At 36.8% G+C, this 17,358-nt stretch overlaps 1 protein-coding gene across 1 annotated transcript; it reads left to right on the forward strand.

The window, feature by feature from the left end:
- Nucleotides 1-5,573: 5,573 nt before the first annotated feature.
- On the forward strand, nucleotides 5,574-17,261 carry smarcd1 (SWI/SNF related, matrix associated, actin dependent regulator of chromatin, subfamily d, member 1). Its single transcript, XM_067398826.1, has 13 exons — nucleotides 5,574-5,771; nucleotides 8,720-8,892; nucleotides 8,981-9,023; nucleotides 9,553-9,675; nucleotides 9,829-9,951; nucleotides 10,036-10,152; nucleotides 10,289-10,390; nucleotides 10,559-10,720; nucleotides 12,073-12,170; nucleotides 12,255-12,390; nucleotides 14,003-14,125; nucleotides 15,717-15,818; nucleotides 15,943-17,261. The coding sequence occupies exons 1-13, from the start codon at nucleotides 5,595-5,597 to the stop codon at nucleotides 15,994-15,996; spliced, it is 1,533 nt and encodes a 510-aa protein (XP_067254927.1). The 5' UTR covers nucleotides 5,574-5,594; the 3' UTR covers nucleotides 15,997-17,261.
- Nucleotides 17,262-17,358: the final 97 nt, after the last annotated feature.

Raw genomic sequence — 17,358 nt, forward strand, 5'->3', positions numbered from 1 at the left:
TACCACACGTAACTGAGCCCTGCATCATTCTTCCTTGGCACATGTGTTGGTGGAAAGGATATAGCGAAGGTAAGTTACTCACAGTCGAGTGAATCATACCTCAAAGGTTGTCCGATGTGGATTTCTCCTGAAAACAGGCAATAAAAATCTCTTTTATGTAATCTGTAGCTCTCTTACATATTCAGTAAGTGTAAAAATAAATGCAGGCCAGCGATACTGAGCAGCATTAACTGCTTGAGATAACGATAAAAATAGGTGTCATGAGTGAGCAACATAGCTAAACCATTCCACTGAATGAACTCTTCGAAATTAGATACTCGAAATAATACTACACATATTTAACTGTGTGTATTGGTCAATCTCAGGTTACTTTATGTCATTTTTTACAAGGTTTCTAAGCAGAAGATGGATGCATGTTTTTTCTCAGTCCTGTTACCAAAACTCAAGTGCCATTTAAAAAGCATGGCAGTTCATTCCTTTTGTATTCACCTCAAGAAAGTGTGTATTACAAGAATGAGTGTCCATGTGTGTGTGTGTGAGAGAGAGAGAGAGAGAGAGAGAGAGAGAGAGTACATAGGCGTGTGTGCATGAGATTTCTGTGTTGAAGGAATGTATGAAGGAGGTGGAAAGAGAAAGAAGGAGAAAGGGAGGGAGGGAGAGAGAGGGAAGCAGAATCAAAAAGGGAAATACAGAGGGTTGTGGGTGTGTTTGGGCACCTGCATAGTATGGGTTCTCTCCATTTTCTCAAAATATAAGAAAGACAAAGTCAAAAAGTTTAAATGTATAATTTAATTAATTCAACTGTAAAACTCATAAAACAGGTTTAATAGTAATATGTCAACTAATATTCACACTATTAACAAAACAGAGCACTCTACTCACTCCTGTTACTGTTCATATGAGTAACAGGACTGAAAGTAACAGGAAATGATCAAATATGTGACATATGGGCACATGGCAGCATGAGAACACTGAGCAAATTCTAGTGACTTACCTAAAGTTAGAAGTTTATAAATAAATAACATCTAGCAAATAATTTAGGGAACTGGACAGTATGTTGAGATTGACCTTCTCAGTCAGTTAAAATTTCATCAAATATACAGAAATTAAAATGAGAGGACTTACTTTTGGTCTTCTCATGGCCTTAAGATGATCCAGATGATGCAACTTCCTGTTGAAAATGTGTTTTGTGGAATGTTCCAAGTTTTTAGAGGGGGCAATGTGTGAGGATAACAGGACTGAGTGAAAACACGGGGACACGATTACAATGTGTATTTTATTTAAAATATAATGGATTTCTTATGAAAAATGTTTTAAGTATATATGGTATATGGAGTCACACAACAATGCAAAAAAAGATTTCTGAAGATTTTAGTGATTATGTTTCATGATAAAGTTTAGGTTTATATAGCTGGGACATACAACAAATTATGTTTTTTGTGTGTGTGTGTGTGTGTTCTCAGTAGTTTTTTATTAATGTTCTAAATTATACACTTAAAATTTACAGTTAGATTAATGTTCAGGACACTTTGCTTAATAATAAAATGTAGAAATAAAGAAATGTCACCCATTTGGTGGAATGGCTCAGCTATGAATTACATGTTTATTCGGAAATGTTCTCCCGAATCTTGATCACATCGCCATCTACAGGCAGTTTATGATCAGATATTTAGTTGCAGAGCTATTACGAACATGGAAAAAACTCGATGTAACACCCAATAATGATCAATAATTGTATGAACATAACATAAGGAATATTTTTACTTCAGTAATGTTATGTTAAAGACGCGATAATCATTTAAATGGCCAATTCTGACTCAACATTAATCGCAAACCAGTGAAAGGGTGCAAACTGGGAAAAATTATGCATGTCGTTGGTTAAATATGTCATTTTAATATTGTAATTATCTCTTTGTGTGTGTATGTGTGTGTGAATATATAAAAAAATAAGGATTTGTTCTCATGTCACACATGAGAGATGATTCTGCTTGTCTCATAATGTAGAATTTGCAGAATCATTACCTAAAAAGGGGGGGTTTGTGGGTATGTCAGTGTAGTTTTATTAAGGTGCGTTATGTGATTTATGGTCATTTTCAATATACATAAAATAATAACCAGATTATATCAGCTGCTGGAATCTCATATTTTGTTATTGTGAAATATGGCATGATAGGCCTGGGCAATAACATGGCCACAGAATCTGTTTAAGACTTATCAACATATTAAAATGTCTGAGAGAACTGACCTTTGACCTTCATCCACTTGTCACTGTTAGCAACATTTTTTCAGTCATTGACAATTTAGCATATTTTTGAGCTGATTATAATAAATCTATTGACCTGTGGTCTGTTATGAGTAGAGCAGCAAAAATATGGCTTTATTTCTTGACTGAAGTGTTGATAGCTTTGACCCGGTCCTTTCTTTAAACTGAATCAGAGCTTTAACTGAAAATATTTACTTTAATTTTGGTAAATCTTGACAAGGGGCCGTTAAACAGCTATATGTGAAAATATATTTGATGTTCATATTTGTGTTTGTTGATCAGAAGTGTGGGTGTCAAGCTGGCCACCTGTTATATAGTACAAACACTCTCAGCATCCAAAGAAATATCTGATCTCTTGTTCACTCAGAATATGAAGTCTCAGTAACATTATAAAACAGTCAGTTCCTGTCCTTGATTCTGATTGGTCATTAGCTGTGTTTCATTCACGATAAAACACGGATATGACCGCTTCACCCAACGGTTCTGTGTATCACTACACAACACCCTTAGCAACCACTCTTAGCGACGTAAACTGTATGTTCTCAGTTGATATTGTTCATTGAAACTTACTGTATTATGTAGAAAGAAGTATTGTGAGAAAGAAATTGAGAGAGCGAGTTTATTACCTGTATTCAGATTTAGCATTTTCCTTCAGGTCAGTCCAATGGTCATAATAAAAATCCGTTTAAATGTTTGATGCAATATCTTGTCCTTTTAACATTTAAGGGTTTTCCCGTAACTGACAGCGCTAGTCAAAGCATTTGTTCCTTGTTCACAACAATTCTCACTTTTTAATGTAAAAGTCCTCGCTATTGACTGACACACTCATAAAGACAGACTTTGCCGCCATCTAATGGCGTAATAATGTAACTTATGTTGCTGTTCACGGTCAGGGACTATTTTTTAAGGCTTTTAGTGAAAACTTACTTCATGAAAGTTGCATTGATACATATTTTTTGGCTTTAATATTTCGTCCCCTTGGAATTATAAGGTTCTGAGTAGTTTTGAGATATTGAGCTTCAAAGTTTTTGCATTCCATATAGCAAAAACTATATGGTAAACAAGTTTCTTTCAAACATGAAAATAACGGACCCTAAATGTATTGTAAATATGCAATATCAAAATCCTCTCAAATCTTTAAATGGGGATTTTTGGAACGGGTCAAAGACAGATAGAACCTTAAAAACTATTTTCGCTTGGAATTATAAGGTTCTATCTGGCAAAAAATTAATTCAAGCAATAATTTTCAAGAAACACAAACAGTTTGCTCATTTGTTTTAAAACAAAATTAGTGTTGTAACAATGTGTTCAGAAAGTTACATTTAATGGTTTTTATGACATTTATTTCATATTCTAAATATTTTTTCTTGTTCAAGTTAAGCATACAAGGCAGTGCTAAATCTTTTGTCCAGTGCAGATGTTAAATTAAGGTAGGAATATGATGGGTAATTTAACACAATATTGCAGGAACTATTCAAGTTTAAGTTTCCATTTGTTTAGACAGAAAGCAGCTACTGTAACACATCTGAGCAGGACTTTATTCCACAGAAAGAGGGACAGGTAAAAAGGTTTTCTCTTTAGACATCAGTATTTCTGAAATAACATGCTAATGTTTATTGTTGTAATTAAGACCCATCAATAAATTATGTACTATTTGACCTTTAAGGCTTAATATTGTAATTTTTTTCAGACATTTTAAGACTAAAAGCTGCAAAAAAAACAAACAATGCTTCAGCAAAGGTAAATACATATTGATAAATATTTCACTGACAATATATAATTAAAATTATTTCACATTTAAAATGCAACAACTCAGTTTTTACCAACAATGTTAAATTTAACATAACAACACCCTTCAGCCGCGACTTATTCACCGTACAGCACTAGCCTCGAGTACCTTATTGCTTACATAAAACATATTTTATCAAAATAGAAGGGAGAATGAAATGTAAATGAGACGGGAGAGAATGAAGGCAGCTGAAATGTAAAGACTGCTCGTTATTTCCTAATTAGATGAAGCAGATATTCTATTCCTGTTTCTTATGGCTGTGCTGAAACTAACAGCACAAGATTAGCTTAAGTTTCTGTCAGCACATGCAATCGATAAAAGCTTTCAAACGGCTGTTCACATTTATAATGATGACAAACATGCATGTTACTGGTTTTCGAGAGTTGTACTTTTACAAGCGCCAGTGTGTAACTCATCTGAAAGATTCCCAGAGGCTAGAAATATTAGTGAATTTTACAAATGAGTTTTTTAGGCCTGCAAAGGTCATTTTTTTCTGCAGTCTCCATGGAAACATTTGACCAGGAATACATCACACCTCATACACATATATTTGTCCAGCAAATTAAGGCATTGATTTTAGAGTGCGCTAATGGGAAAGAGTTTAATGATATCATCAGAGTGTTTGTGACCAATGATGTGTGACTTATGGACTCTGGCTCGGTCGACAGGAAGCTGCTCGGCCCTCTTAATCAACCGCAGTGAGTGCTTATATGAGCCACTGTGTGTGTGTATAAATCTGTGCATTAGGACGTCAGCCCAAATGTCAAAATGAAGGACATAGAGAGAGATGCTTGACTTCTGCCTGGATCTGATTTGATTCTGGGACCGATTTTTAAAAGCCATGTGATGTTTCATTCATGTAACTGCAATAGATGATGACCTTTGACCCTTTCTCTTAATTCTCTATAACTGTTCTCTTTTTATGTTGTGTTTTTATTTATAACTATATCTAATATCTAAATTCAAAAGTGATGAAGCACAAAGTAATAAGAAAATGTCATTACTGTTTGATGTTAATGCTTTATTTTGATATCAGAGTTGTTAGTCCATCACTTAATAGCCTAATGACTGTTTTTGGGTGTTTGTCTCCCTCTTTCGGATGTAGTGTGAATTTATTCCCATCCATTTGGGCCACGCGTCAAAAAACGCTCAATTTTGTATTCATCTTTTTTTTATTTAATTTTTTTATTTTTTTTTATTTCAAACCATGCGTTTTTGTAGCCTCTTTCTTTTACAAAACCACAAGAGTCAACATAAAAGTATTTCATTCCTGATTACCATTTGTATTATTAAATACAAAATGTTTATGATTAATAAATGCAATCGTATTATGAATAAACTGCATTTTTATTTTCATCTTCTTTAACAGAAATATAGATCATCATCAGATAACAGAACGATATAAATATTCATCAAATGTCGTCGCTGCGAAAGCGGGATCACTGCACATCTCGCGAGACTACTCGTCGTTGTTGCTCTTCAACTCTCGCGATACTCGTTCACATCACACCGGTGGTGCTCCGTTTGCGGCTCGCGGAGAAGATGGCGGCGCGTAGTGGTTTTCAGCCTGCGACACCCGGAGGCGGCGGAGCTCCATTGGGACCCGGACCTCCAGTAGCCGGTGCAGGGCCCGGTATGGGTCCCGGTACGCCCTCGGGACGGATGGGACCCGGCGGCCCGCAGAACCATATGTATCGATCACCGATGCCTGGATACCCGGTAAGGCGCGAGGAGAACAAAGAAGCAGCCGAACCTAATCGCAGGGGGTTTGTTTGAATGTCTGCATACAGGATTCGTGGCTTTATTAAATGCACCAAACATTCTGAATGTTTTGACATGAATGAATTAATTAAAAGTGTTCAAATTAGAATACATTGTATTATTATGCGCGCGTGCACTGGTGTTGCTTTGAGTATTAGGTCACTGCAAAGCATCAAACTTCATACGTTTCTGGTCAATAAACCAGATTATTTTTGTGAGTTTCAATTAAATTAACAAAAGAAAATGAATCAGCCGTTAGTTTTGATGGTGTAAGGGGAGTTTCCCGCATAAACACTGGGGTTTGTGTGTTGCTGGGGCCTACAAGAGCATCACCTGATGGGTTTGGCTGCATTGATGGTCAGTGTGTTTATGTTGATGTTAATATATAATGCATGCAGTGTGCCTGAGAACACCAGTGGAAATGTTTTTTGCGTTTTTTTCCTCAGTCGAATATATATTTTTTCTATTATACTACCAGCAAACCATTCAAGTGAAAAGTTGAATTGAAAAATGAACATGAATTTGGGAATTGTGTTCTCAGCATGATTTGAAATGTTCCTAAGAGCATCTTAAGCTTTAATGAGCGTCTGTATAAAGAGTCAGGTGATTACCCACACTTATTTTATTAAACATTGTTTGTGTGCTTCAATATTGTGACTCATCCATTCAAAAAGCTCCTTTAGGGTCACTAAAATGCTATTGTGTTGGGCTCGTTACTCAAAACTCATTACTAGTTACTTTCAAAAGTAATATTATTACTTATTACTTTCTGGCAAAAGTAATTAATCATACTACTTATGTTACTTTTCCCTCACACCCCACAGAAGTTACTTGGGTAAAGTTGGTTTTATATTCGCACATTCGGACTTCTGATAAATTCAGACTTTCCAATAAATGTGCAGTAAATTAATGTTTGCGAATTTTAAGCAGCGACATGATATTGACAACCAACGATTGTCAACTTACAACATTTTTCACAGTCGATCAAAATAGGCAAGTATTGTTTTAATGGCATATTTACTTGTGAATGTCCACTGAATGTCCAATGTAGTGTGATTAACAAGACTATTGAATACGGATGTCCGAATGTGCGAATATAAAACCAACTTTACTCAAGTACAGAAGTTGTAATTGTGTATCTTTCCCATAAAATTCTTCTAAAATGTTAATAACAAATTTCTGTCTCATCATTTGACCAAAATGTACATTGGATTGCAGTCAGAAGTTATTACAAACACTCAATGGAGATTAATGCTGGATTTTAAGTAGAAGTGTTGTGTTAATCTCATTAATTGATTATATTTCAGTATTTTATCAAAAGAAATCACATAAGTTTGTGGGAGAATGTTTTGTTTTGAGACATTGAAATTTATTAAGTAACTGTTTTATGGATGGTAATTGTAATATTGTTACTGAAATCTTATTAGTAATTAGTTACACTACTAGTTACAACAAAATGTAATATTACTGTGACTCGTTTCTGCCCATCACTGGAGTTGTGTGATAGTTGACCTGAGCGGACACAAGGAGAATCACACCAGGCATCCGATTAAGGGTCTTTCCCGAAGAAGATTAATACAAGGAAGTGCAAAAAGCTCCATAAAACAATGTATAAGAGCAAAAATAAAAACAAAGCTTACAAAAATTATCCAAAAAAAAAAGAGCACCAACTTCCTTTGTTGGAGACAGAAGTTTCTCATGCTCAAGCGGCAATAACAACCTTTGTTTTAATCTCCAAACCACTCTGTTCCCCTGTTCCTCACTTGTAAACACCCTTAAACCACACATACAATTTTCTGTAAAATTAACCCTTGACTTTCTATATATTTCAGCCAGTTCCCTAAATAGTAAAGACGAGTTTAAAAACAATACAAAAATACAACATTGTCATTTGCACAACTGATATATTTCCTAAATTAGTTAAAATGAGCATTCCCCTCCTCCCAGGGTGTGCACATCCCTAGAGGTTAGGCCCACTCCTCTAACAGGAAATAAAACAGTAAAACCCCACATGAACAATTACAATATGCATGATCTAAAGAACAATAAGGACACAGTTTTGAGCAACACTGGCTCTCCATCACATGTTAGTCAAGAATTATAAACAGTCACAAGTTTTACAATTAGGAAAAAATATGTGGAGAATTTGTTCTGGCTGTCTTGCATTCAAGGATATATTAGGTTTCGTTTTGCTGTTTTTCTCGTTTGTATACATCCTTCAGTAAAACTTTGAACACACATACTCTTTTATTTTGGAGAAAAGCATAGTTTTAGCATTTTTCCACAATGCAGTTTGCAATCTCTAATTATTTGAGTTGAGATTCAAGGTTGTTTGATAAAGGAATATAAACACAATGCAGAGGAACGGCAGGAGCGTTTTATTCAGCACTTGACTCTTTTAAATGCCCTTTCCCAGCATGAATAGACTGCAATGTTTGGCCCTTGACATTTACAACAAGAGGCGAACCGTCCTTCAGCCAGAGAAATGCTGCTGTTATTACAACTGTATCAAAATAGTACAAAAAAAAACTATTCAATGGTTTAGTAGTTACAGTGGTTTCTCTTTTTATTACCCCAATACAAAATCCATTCATTTAAGAACTCAATCAAATGTTTATTTTCAACTTTATCTTTTATTATTCTCTCCCTCTCTCTCTCATATATATATATATATATATATATATATATATATATTTATTTATTTATTTATTTATTTATTTATTTATTTATTTATTATTATTATTAATTATTTTTTTTTTTTTTCCTCAATAAATATATTTATGGCTGCAGTTTCTCATATTGCTCTATAAATACCACGCCAAAAAAAGAAGTGAGATCACATTGAATCAGCAGATCTCACGGTCATCTTACATTCAGATAACCGTCCTTCATTCCTACCTTTGCAGAGACCAGGAATGCCTCCAGCCAGTCGTATGACCCCTCAGGGACCCTCTATGGGTCCCCCAGGTTACGGGGCCAGTCCGGTGTCCCGTCCTGGCATGCCAGTCATGGACCCGTCCCGCAAGCGACCGGCGCCAAATCAGATCCAGCAGGTCCAGCAACAGAATCGCAACCAACAGTAAGTCCAGTTTACACTTGATTTTGTCAGTACCTGAAATTATCAGTAACTTAATTGATCTCATTGCTAGTGCTGTTTTTCATTTTAGTGCCAAGAAGAAGAAAATGGCTGATAAAATCCTACCTCAAAGAGTAAGTGTCCATGAAATCTGTTATTTTTAACTGCTCAAATAAGTCTGAATAGTGTTTAAACCAGGGGTGTCCAGTCCTGGTCCTGGAGGGTCATGGTCCTGAAGGGTTTAGCTCCAGCTCGCCTCAACACACCTGACTGGAACTTTCCTAGTATGCCTTGTAAGACCTCGATTGGCTGGTTCGGGTGTGTTTAATTGGGGTTAAACTCTGCAGGACAGTGGCCCTCCAGGACCAGGACACCCCTGCTTTAAACCATTCAAGATGTACTGCACAAATTATGCCACTAGGTTTACAAGTAGACTGCCTCAATAAACACCATGTTTTTTGTTTGATTGGCTTGCTTTTTTCCCCTGTATACTTTTTCTACCCATGCAAATAAAAATAAAAAAAAAAACTTGTTTGTATCAGTTTATAAGAAGAAATTGAGCTCAAAGACTGAACAACTAAAAATGTGGCTGATTGTGATGAAAACAGCTTGACAGATATGGTTTAAAAAGCTATTTAAATCATCTTACTTTTCTTATTTTAGATCAGAGAACTTGTTCCTGAGTCTCAGGCGTACATGGACCTGCTGGCGTTTGAGAGGAAACTTGACCAGACAATTATGCGCAAACGACTCGATATTCAGGAAGCTCTCAAAAGACCCATCAAGGTACATGCAGATTATTTACCAGCATTGTTCTGGATATATTTTGGTCAAGTACTTCCTTTAGAAGAACAAAATTGTGGCTGAGCTTCCTTCGTTTATGTGCTTGAACTATATTTGATTGAAAGGTGTCACTCAATGTTTCTTTGCTCTGTGCAGCAAAAAAGAAAACTACGGATATTTATCTCCAACACCTTCAATCCTGCCAAACCCGACGCAGAGGACGGCGAGGGTACAGTTGCATCTTGGGAGCTGCGTGTGGAGGGACGACTTCTTGAAGACGTAAGTGAGGCTTTCGAGTCAAACTCTTTAATGACTTTAGGTTATTTCTGAAAGCTCTTAATTTTCTCTCCTCCTCATCCTCAGACTGCTGTGTCAAAGTATGAAGCCACCAAGCAGAAGAGGAAGTTTTCTTCTTTTTTCAAGTCTTTAGTGATTGAGTTGGATAAAGACTTGTATGGACCGGACAATCATTTGGTGGAGGTGAGATTCATAAAAGTGCATTTCTCAACTGTATTACTTTAAAAACAGTTCACTGATGCACTATCCACTAGATCTTTTTTTGTTGTCACTTTTGTACCAGTTGTCAGTTATTTCAGTTTCTTTGTCTTGATTTCAGTGGCACCGAACAGCCACGACTCAGGAGACTGACGGATTTCAGGTGAAGAGGCCCGGAGATGTTGGGGTCCGCTGTACTGTACTGCTCATGCTGGACTACCAGGTGATGATGCATGTAGTATGCTATTCCAAACATAGCCCCTGTTGATCCTGAGAAAGCACCAGCAGGTGGTGCCATCTCACACTGATAAATGTCTCTGCTGGATTATATTGTCTTTGAATTTCATTCAGTACTATTTTGAGTAAATGTGACATATCAATCTCTTTCTAGCCCCCTCAGTTTAAGTTGGACCCCAGGCTGGCCCGGTTGCTGGGGATCCACACTCAGACTCGACCCGTGATCATTCAGGCTCTGTGGCAGTATGTGAAGACCCACAAACTCCAGGACCCTCATGAACGAGAGTTCATCAACTGTGACAAATACCTCCAGCAGGTAACAAACTGGAGTCTTTTGATGCTTTTAACCCTGTAACCATAGGTTATTAGATGACTAACCTTAGGTGAATTGCTCAATGCAGTCTTATACTGGAAATGCCCTAATAGACAGGAAAATTTACCGTCTGAGCCAATGGAAAGCAGTTTTATGTGACATTTAAAGGCTAATAATACATTTGAAATTTCTAGACTGCTGCTCAAAAAATGGCACCCCATTTTAATAAACACCAAATAATTAGTTGAAAATGCATTTAACTTTTGTATGACTTCAGGAAGTTGTACAAAAACTAGTTGTTTGTAGTAGACCTTATTTCTGTTCAATATGCGATTGATTGGATAAAGTGCTTCAAATGAATTTTAAGCAATAATTGTTGGTTCTTCTTGTTCTTTTAAATCCAGAAGATGGCTTACTGTTCTCACATTTCTCAGTTACGTAATTCTCAGTTTCTGTAGCACTGAATAGTCATGACTCTGGAGAAAAATTAATTTCTGACCCTGATACCTTTTGAACAGTTTCTAAATAGGAACTGACAGTTATTCTTATTCTCATTCAGTTCTTTGAAACCCAATAGTTTACCATTCTTCTCATTTTAAATCTTTGAAATATTTTGAATAGTTATCAAAATACTTTTAATAGTTATTGGTTCTCATTCTAGATCTGTCGGCCTGTTTACACCTGATATGAAAATGCGTTTTGTCGACTGGATCACAAATAGACGACACTAAATACAGGTGTAAACAGAGTCTAAAAGTTCTGAGCTTGTCCACTTTCGACCGCTTCCAGAGGTAGTTGAAAACGCATTCGACCGGATTGCTTTTGTAGTGGAAACGCTCATGTGGTTGAATATGTTTGAACAGCTACTAAAACCGCTTACTGTCCACCTACTAACCTAATGCGTAAACATTATGAGACGCGTGCTAACCAGATGGGATTTTAAACTTTGTCAGCTGAAGACCCAAGTTTGGTCTGAAGATGAAAAATGTACCAAGCACAATGTTCTCTCACCATTTCTGATTTGTAACACACTCGCATCGTTCGGCCGGTCTTAAGGCTGTCAGAGCAGAAATGAAAGCTGCTGATTTCCGTTGTCTCTGGTCATGTTCATATGTAAATGTCGTGACCTTATTTCATCTATTATGATCGAAAGATCTAAAAAATAGAAAATAAAAAATGCATTTACATTAAAACACCAGGTGTAAACGGAAATGTGTCTCCCTCATCTACTTGTGATCCGATCGACGAAAAATGCATTTTAACACCAGGTGTAAATGGGGTCTTTGAAACCCAATAATTGTCAGTTCTTTCTAGATCTTTGAAATCCAATTATTTCTGGTTTTCCTCGTTTTTAGATCTTTGAAACCCAGAGGATGAAGTTCTCTGAGATCCCTCAGCGGCTGCATGCGCTACTGATGCCCCCCGAGCCAATCATCATCAACCACGTCATAAGGTAACTGCTGGCAATGTTATGCTCTTCAAAACCGTTTTCTTCCTCATCTGTGATGTAATGTCTGAACATCCGTTTGTGTCTCAGTGTGGATCCCAACGACCAGAAGAAGACGGCGTGCTATGATATAGACGTGGAAGTGGATGACACCCTGAAGACCCAGATGAATTCTTTCCTGCTGTCCACTGCCAGTCAGCAGGAGATCGCAGGCCTCGACAACAAGGTAGGAGAGTTTTGCGTGTGGACGAGAGCCTCCAAAGTTGCGTCTTTGTTCTGGCTGGATAAACAGTCCTCAAAGTGCTCTGCACATCACCACAGGGGAGAACGCTTCTGTTCTCGTTCACTCTGAAGATCAGCGATGTTGCTTTGTGGCACATCCTGTGCTTGTGTGCTGCAAATAAGTGACTCATGAGTCACACAGGTCTGCATGTTTTGTTGTGGATAAAAGACAGGGAGTGGTCCAGGAAAAAGGGTCCTGCTTTCCATCAGCTCTTTTCATGTCAGGGCTCGACAATAAGGACTGCCTGGTGTAAACGACGCTCGGGACAGTAGACGGAACGTTGCTGTAGGGTTTGCGATATATATCATCAATGATATCCTAATTGTTGATTTAACGATCTGAAATTATCGAGCATGTCCCTCACTTTACCAAAACAAAACACGCACTGTGACTGAGTGCATGCATGAACTATGTGATGTTGTCTAGTAGGTTAGACTAGTGCGTGCATATTTAGTGTATGCTTTCACTGTATGATTGTCTACTAAAATGCATTTAGAATGCCCCATAATTCAAGATAAGGGGCAAAAATGACCCTGTATATTTTTCATATTTATAGAATTTAATATAGTCAATAATAAACAGAGCGCTGTTTTTGTCCAAATATCAGCCTGATATTGCATGATAACAAGGCTTATTTTATAGGCCCATTTTCTTTTCTTTTACTTTATTAATATTTTGTTGTGGGGCAAGAGAACATTTTGGCAGGGCAACTAAAAATTTGAACCACTGCCCTGACTGGGCCAGTAGAAAAAATCCTTAATGTTGAGCCTTGCATGTTTAATTTTTATTCCTCCCTGTTTGCTAAGAGACTTTAGTAGTCTAGAAACCACTTCAGGGATTGCAACCAGACTCACCATGGTTACATTGTTGCCATGGTTACTACATGCTTGATGTAATCATGTTTTTTGCATGAGAGATTGTGAATTTGTTCAGTCTGCAAAATAAATCAGCTTTGAGTGAAAGTTCACTTCCTTTCATTCCCTCTTTAAAAGTGTGTATATATATATATATATATATATATAGGGATGAAGTTTAATATTGATTATCTGTTTTCAAAAATTTCCCCAAATGTGTTTTTGTTCTCAAGAATTTGTATTATATATTAGGATCAGGCATTGGAAAAACCCATATTGGCAACCTCTAGTGTTTATAGGCTTAAGCATTATTGATTTCTAATCAGATTTGAGTAAATGGTGCTGTGAACTTTCACACACATACATTTGAGCTTTTTTTTTTTCTTTTTTTTTTCTTTTTTCCTTTTTGGTTATTCCCCTTTGACCCAGTTGGCTCACTAGTCAGTTTGCAACAGTCTAAACCTACGTCCTTCACAGTCAGTGTTTGAACTCTGTATTTTGTGACAGTTTTTGTTAATGAAAGCTCAGACTACAATAAAACCTCAATGATGTTTGGCAAGATTGAGTGTGATTGCTCTCATACTGCAGTTCAGTAACAAAGTTAATATTTTCTTACAATCCAAAGTAGTGAAGCAGAACTAATTGCTGTGTAGTTAAAATGTTAAACATGATCCCTCACACATGTTTGCTTGTTCCCTCAGATCCATGAGACCATTGAAACTATTAACCAGCTGAAGACTCAAAGGGAGTTCATGTTGAGCTTTGCACGAGACCCGCAAGGTTTCATCAACGACTGGCTCCAGTCGCAGTGCAGAGACTTGAAGGTGAGGCCGAATACTGGAATACCTGTGCAAACATTAACTTTTAGTAGAATCCAAAAAACTTCTTCTTACCATTAGGGATGTGCACAAAAAGTCGAATATTTGTTCTGTAATTAATATACGAAAAATAAAAAATACTATTCGAATTTTACTATGTTGCTTTGCTGGCCGTAAATGCAGTGAATCCATGATAAATCCTGAGCACTAAAACTCGCAGTTATAAATGCACCGGGTGGCGCTGTGGAGCGTGTTTAAAAAGTTTATTTTATTTGATCGTCACATAATGTTGTCATCTGCCTCGCAAAGTTTGGAATTACTTAGATGAAAATGATCTTACAAAATGGAATTACCTTTGATCAAATTAATTAATGAAACTGAGTTATCATAATATCAACACCATAATGAGAAAGCACATGAAATCAAAACACCCGTCGAGTGAGCTGTCCATCACTGCATTCACGACAGGTAAGCGCAGCTTTAAGTTATCCCACAGTGAGCCAAGATGATAACTTATCTGATAGCAAAATGATTCTGAGACGTTTGCTTTCTTTTAAGTTTCGTCGAGGGAGATATATTTACATACACAAAACAGTGCTACTGTTAGAAACTTAGCTTAGCACACAGTTATGTATTATTATCTTTGTGTCTCTGCAACGTCTGTCAGCACGGCTTGTTTTCTCACCAGAGCATGTGGATATTATTGTTTTTCTCAACATGAACATGTGAAACAATATAAACACAATAACCATATACTGACTCGAGTGTATTATGTACGTTTTGTACAATAACTGGCGCTGTCTGCTTTATTAGTATTTTCCCGCTCGCACTGCTTGAGCTTAAATGCTTTTGTTCTTAATATTTTCTGTTTGCACATATTGTTTAATGCTTTGAACTAAAAGAAAACCTTAAGATATAATGTAAGCTTGTTGTGTATACTGCCTAATCGTAAGCTTGTTCAGAAATGGTTACAAAATATTGATGAATATAAAACAATAGCGTCTTTATCGTTTAACCTCATTTAAATAAACAAATATTCGAATATTCGTTTTTTACGAGCCCAAATGTTCAATACAATATTTTGGAAAAATGCCCATCCCTAATTACTATACTTTTTGGTCCTGGTAGCATAAAAATTACCATTCTTTTGTGGACAGGTGAAGTTGGAAGCTCCATTTTATTTCGTACAACCTGTAGTTTTCATACATGCTTGCACTAAATTTGTTAGTCGGAAGATGTTGTTTAACCTTCGCCCGGAGCTGTAGTCTTTCTCCATCTGTGTGTTTGCTCAGCTGAGTGTTGGTTAGTGGACTGACTGGATTTGTAAAGACTTTGGGGGTTGGGAGGTTGCTGTAGAGGCAATCGTATGGGATGGTTAATTTCTAAATCGCTAGGAGAAATGAAGCTGTCTCCGTTTGCTCAAGTGTAATTTATCAATCAAAAAATGTACCATCTGTTAGACAGCAGTTGCATGTATTTCCTTGGGATTGAATATTGTGACAAGTTTCTAAAAGTGTGTTGCTCCAGACAAAAGCCATTAATCAGTAACCGTTGTGTCATATTCTGCTGATGCCGTCTGAATTCGTTGTCCTTGCAGACTATGACGGATGTGGTAGGAAACCCAGAGGAGGAGAGGAGAGCCGAGTTCTACTACCAGCCTTGGGCTCAGGAGGCCGTGTGCCGTTATTTCTATTCAAAGGTGATGCTTTATACTTTGCCGTTACCTTATTTTGCCACTGTGAAATATTGTTTAAAATCTTAAAGGTTACATGGGAAGTCGCTCCTTTTTATTGACATTCTCACTCACATTCTCTTTCTCTCAGGTTCAGCAAAGGAGACAGGAGCTGGAACAGGCTCTTGGCATTCGAAACACATAAGCAAGCTTGCAGCCGTTACGACACAGGACCGTAGGGGTTTCTGGGCAGCGAATTTCCTGCTGCTCTGTACTGCAGATGCTGATCACTACAGTTATATTACAGTTTATATTGTGCTGTCCTGCTGTAGCTGCCCAGGAATGACCCCTTATACAGAAATTATCTTATTTTTGTTGACTCCACCAAACTAACACCCCTTGAAATTCTGCTGTCACCCTTGTTTTTACCTGATTGAAGCTTCCCATGCAACTGGACATTTTCAAAGTGATTTGAAAATGTAGTTTCCCAACCAAACTGACAGACTTTGTTGGATATTTTTATTAACAACTACTAAATTCCAAGCAGAAGTCTCATGAATGCTCTTAGACATGCTAATGTTTGAGCCCATTTGCCACTGTCCTTATTGGCATATCAACAACAGTTACTTTTTGGAGGGGTCGTTGGTTATTTTCAAAATTATCGATATTGTCTTTGATTATTTTAATGTTCTCATAATATGAACTTTATGAAGATCTAGTCTAGTTAAGCATAGATGATGGATAATGATGTAGTTTAGTACCTCAGCTCTGTGAAGACGAATTAGCCTATTCGGAGGAAGTTCCTTTGACCAAGTCCGTTGGCGTTAAAAGTGAGAGCTCACTGGTTAACGTTTTCTGCAATGCTCAGTAAATAAGACTTTTTCAGAACTCATCTGTTCAATTGTCGTTTTAGATCTACAAGATTAGATGTACTGCTGATTGACCTGTTTGATTATAGATCTTTTGGTCACAAGCTTCCTCCTGGACTGTAAAGTACTTCCACTCCAACCTCTCTGTGATATGTATTAATATATTTGGAGAATTGCCTTTATGGTTTATTGGTTCATTTGATTAATTTTTATCATAGTCGACTTGTCAGTCTCAAAAAACAATATGAAAAACCTGCCAATGCAAGTACTAACTGGCCATCTACAAGACGTCTGGAAAAACTATCAAGTGTTTTAATATTTTATAGATGCGCTGCAGATAGGCCATGGGTTCTTGCAGTCGAGTACTTCAATGCGTTTAGAAGTTAAGTGCTAAGACTTTAACATTCTAGGTAGTTTAAGTTTTAACTGCATTTTGTTGTTTTCTTAAAGTCATGCATTTGCATTGATTTTATATCTTTACAATCTTGTTTTTCATTCTTTTCTTTAATGGACCAAATGTTGTATTTCTCTATTAGCCCATGTGTTATAATAAAGATTATCTTGTATTGATGCTCAAACCAGTGTCAAGTGTATTTCGTGAGGTTGTGAATGCAACTGGTTGTGATGTGGTGCAATATACGAATGCTAATATTATCATTTAAAGGATTATTTCACATTCAAATGAAAATTTCCTGATA

Source organism: Chanodichthys erythropterus, chromosome 10, assembly GCF_024489055.1.
Source record: "Chanodichthys erythropterus isolate Z2021 chromosome 10, ASM2448905v1, whole genome shotgun sequence".
Classification (NCBI taxonomy): domain Eukaryota; kingdom Metazoa; phylum Chordata; class Actinopteri; order Cypriniformes; family Xenocyprididae; genus Chanodichthys; species Chanodichthys erythropterus.

Excerpts from the sequence above, each read along its gene's own strand:
- smarcd1 (XM_067398826.1), top strand. The coding sequence starts at position 5,595 with ATGGCGGCGCGTAGTGGTTTTCAGCCTGCGACACCCGGAGGCGGCGGA. Across the intron at positions 9,952-10,035 it reads AGGGACGACTTCTTGAAGAC|ACTGCTGTGTCAAAGTATGA; the intron begins GTAAGTGAGGCT and ends CCTCATCCTCAG. Across the intron at positions 14,126-15,716 it reads CGCAGTGCAGAGACTTGAAG|ACTATGACGGATGTGGTAGG; the intron begins GTGAGGCCGAAT and ends TTGTCCTTGCAG.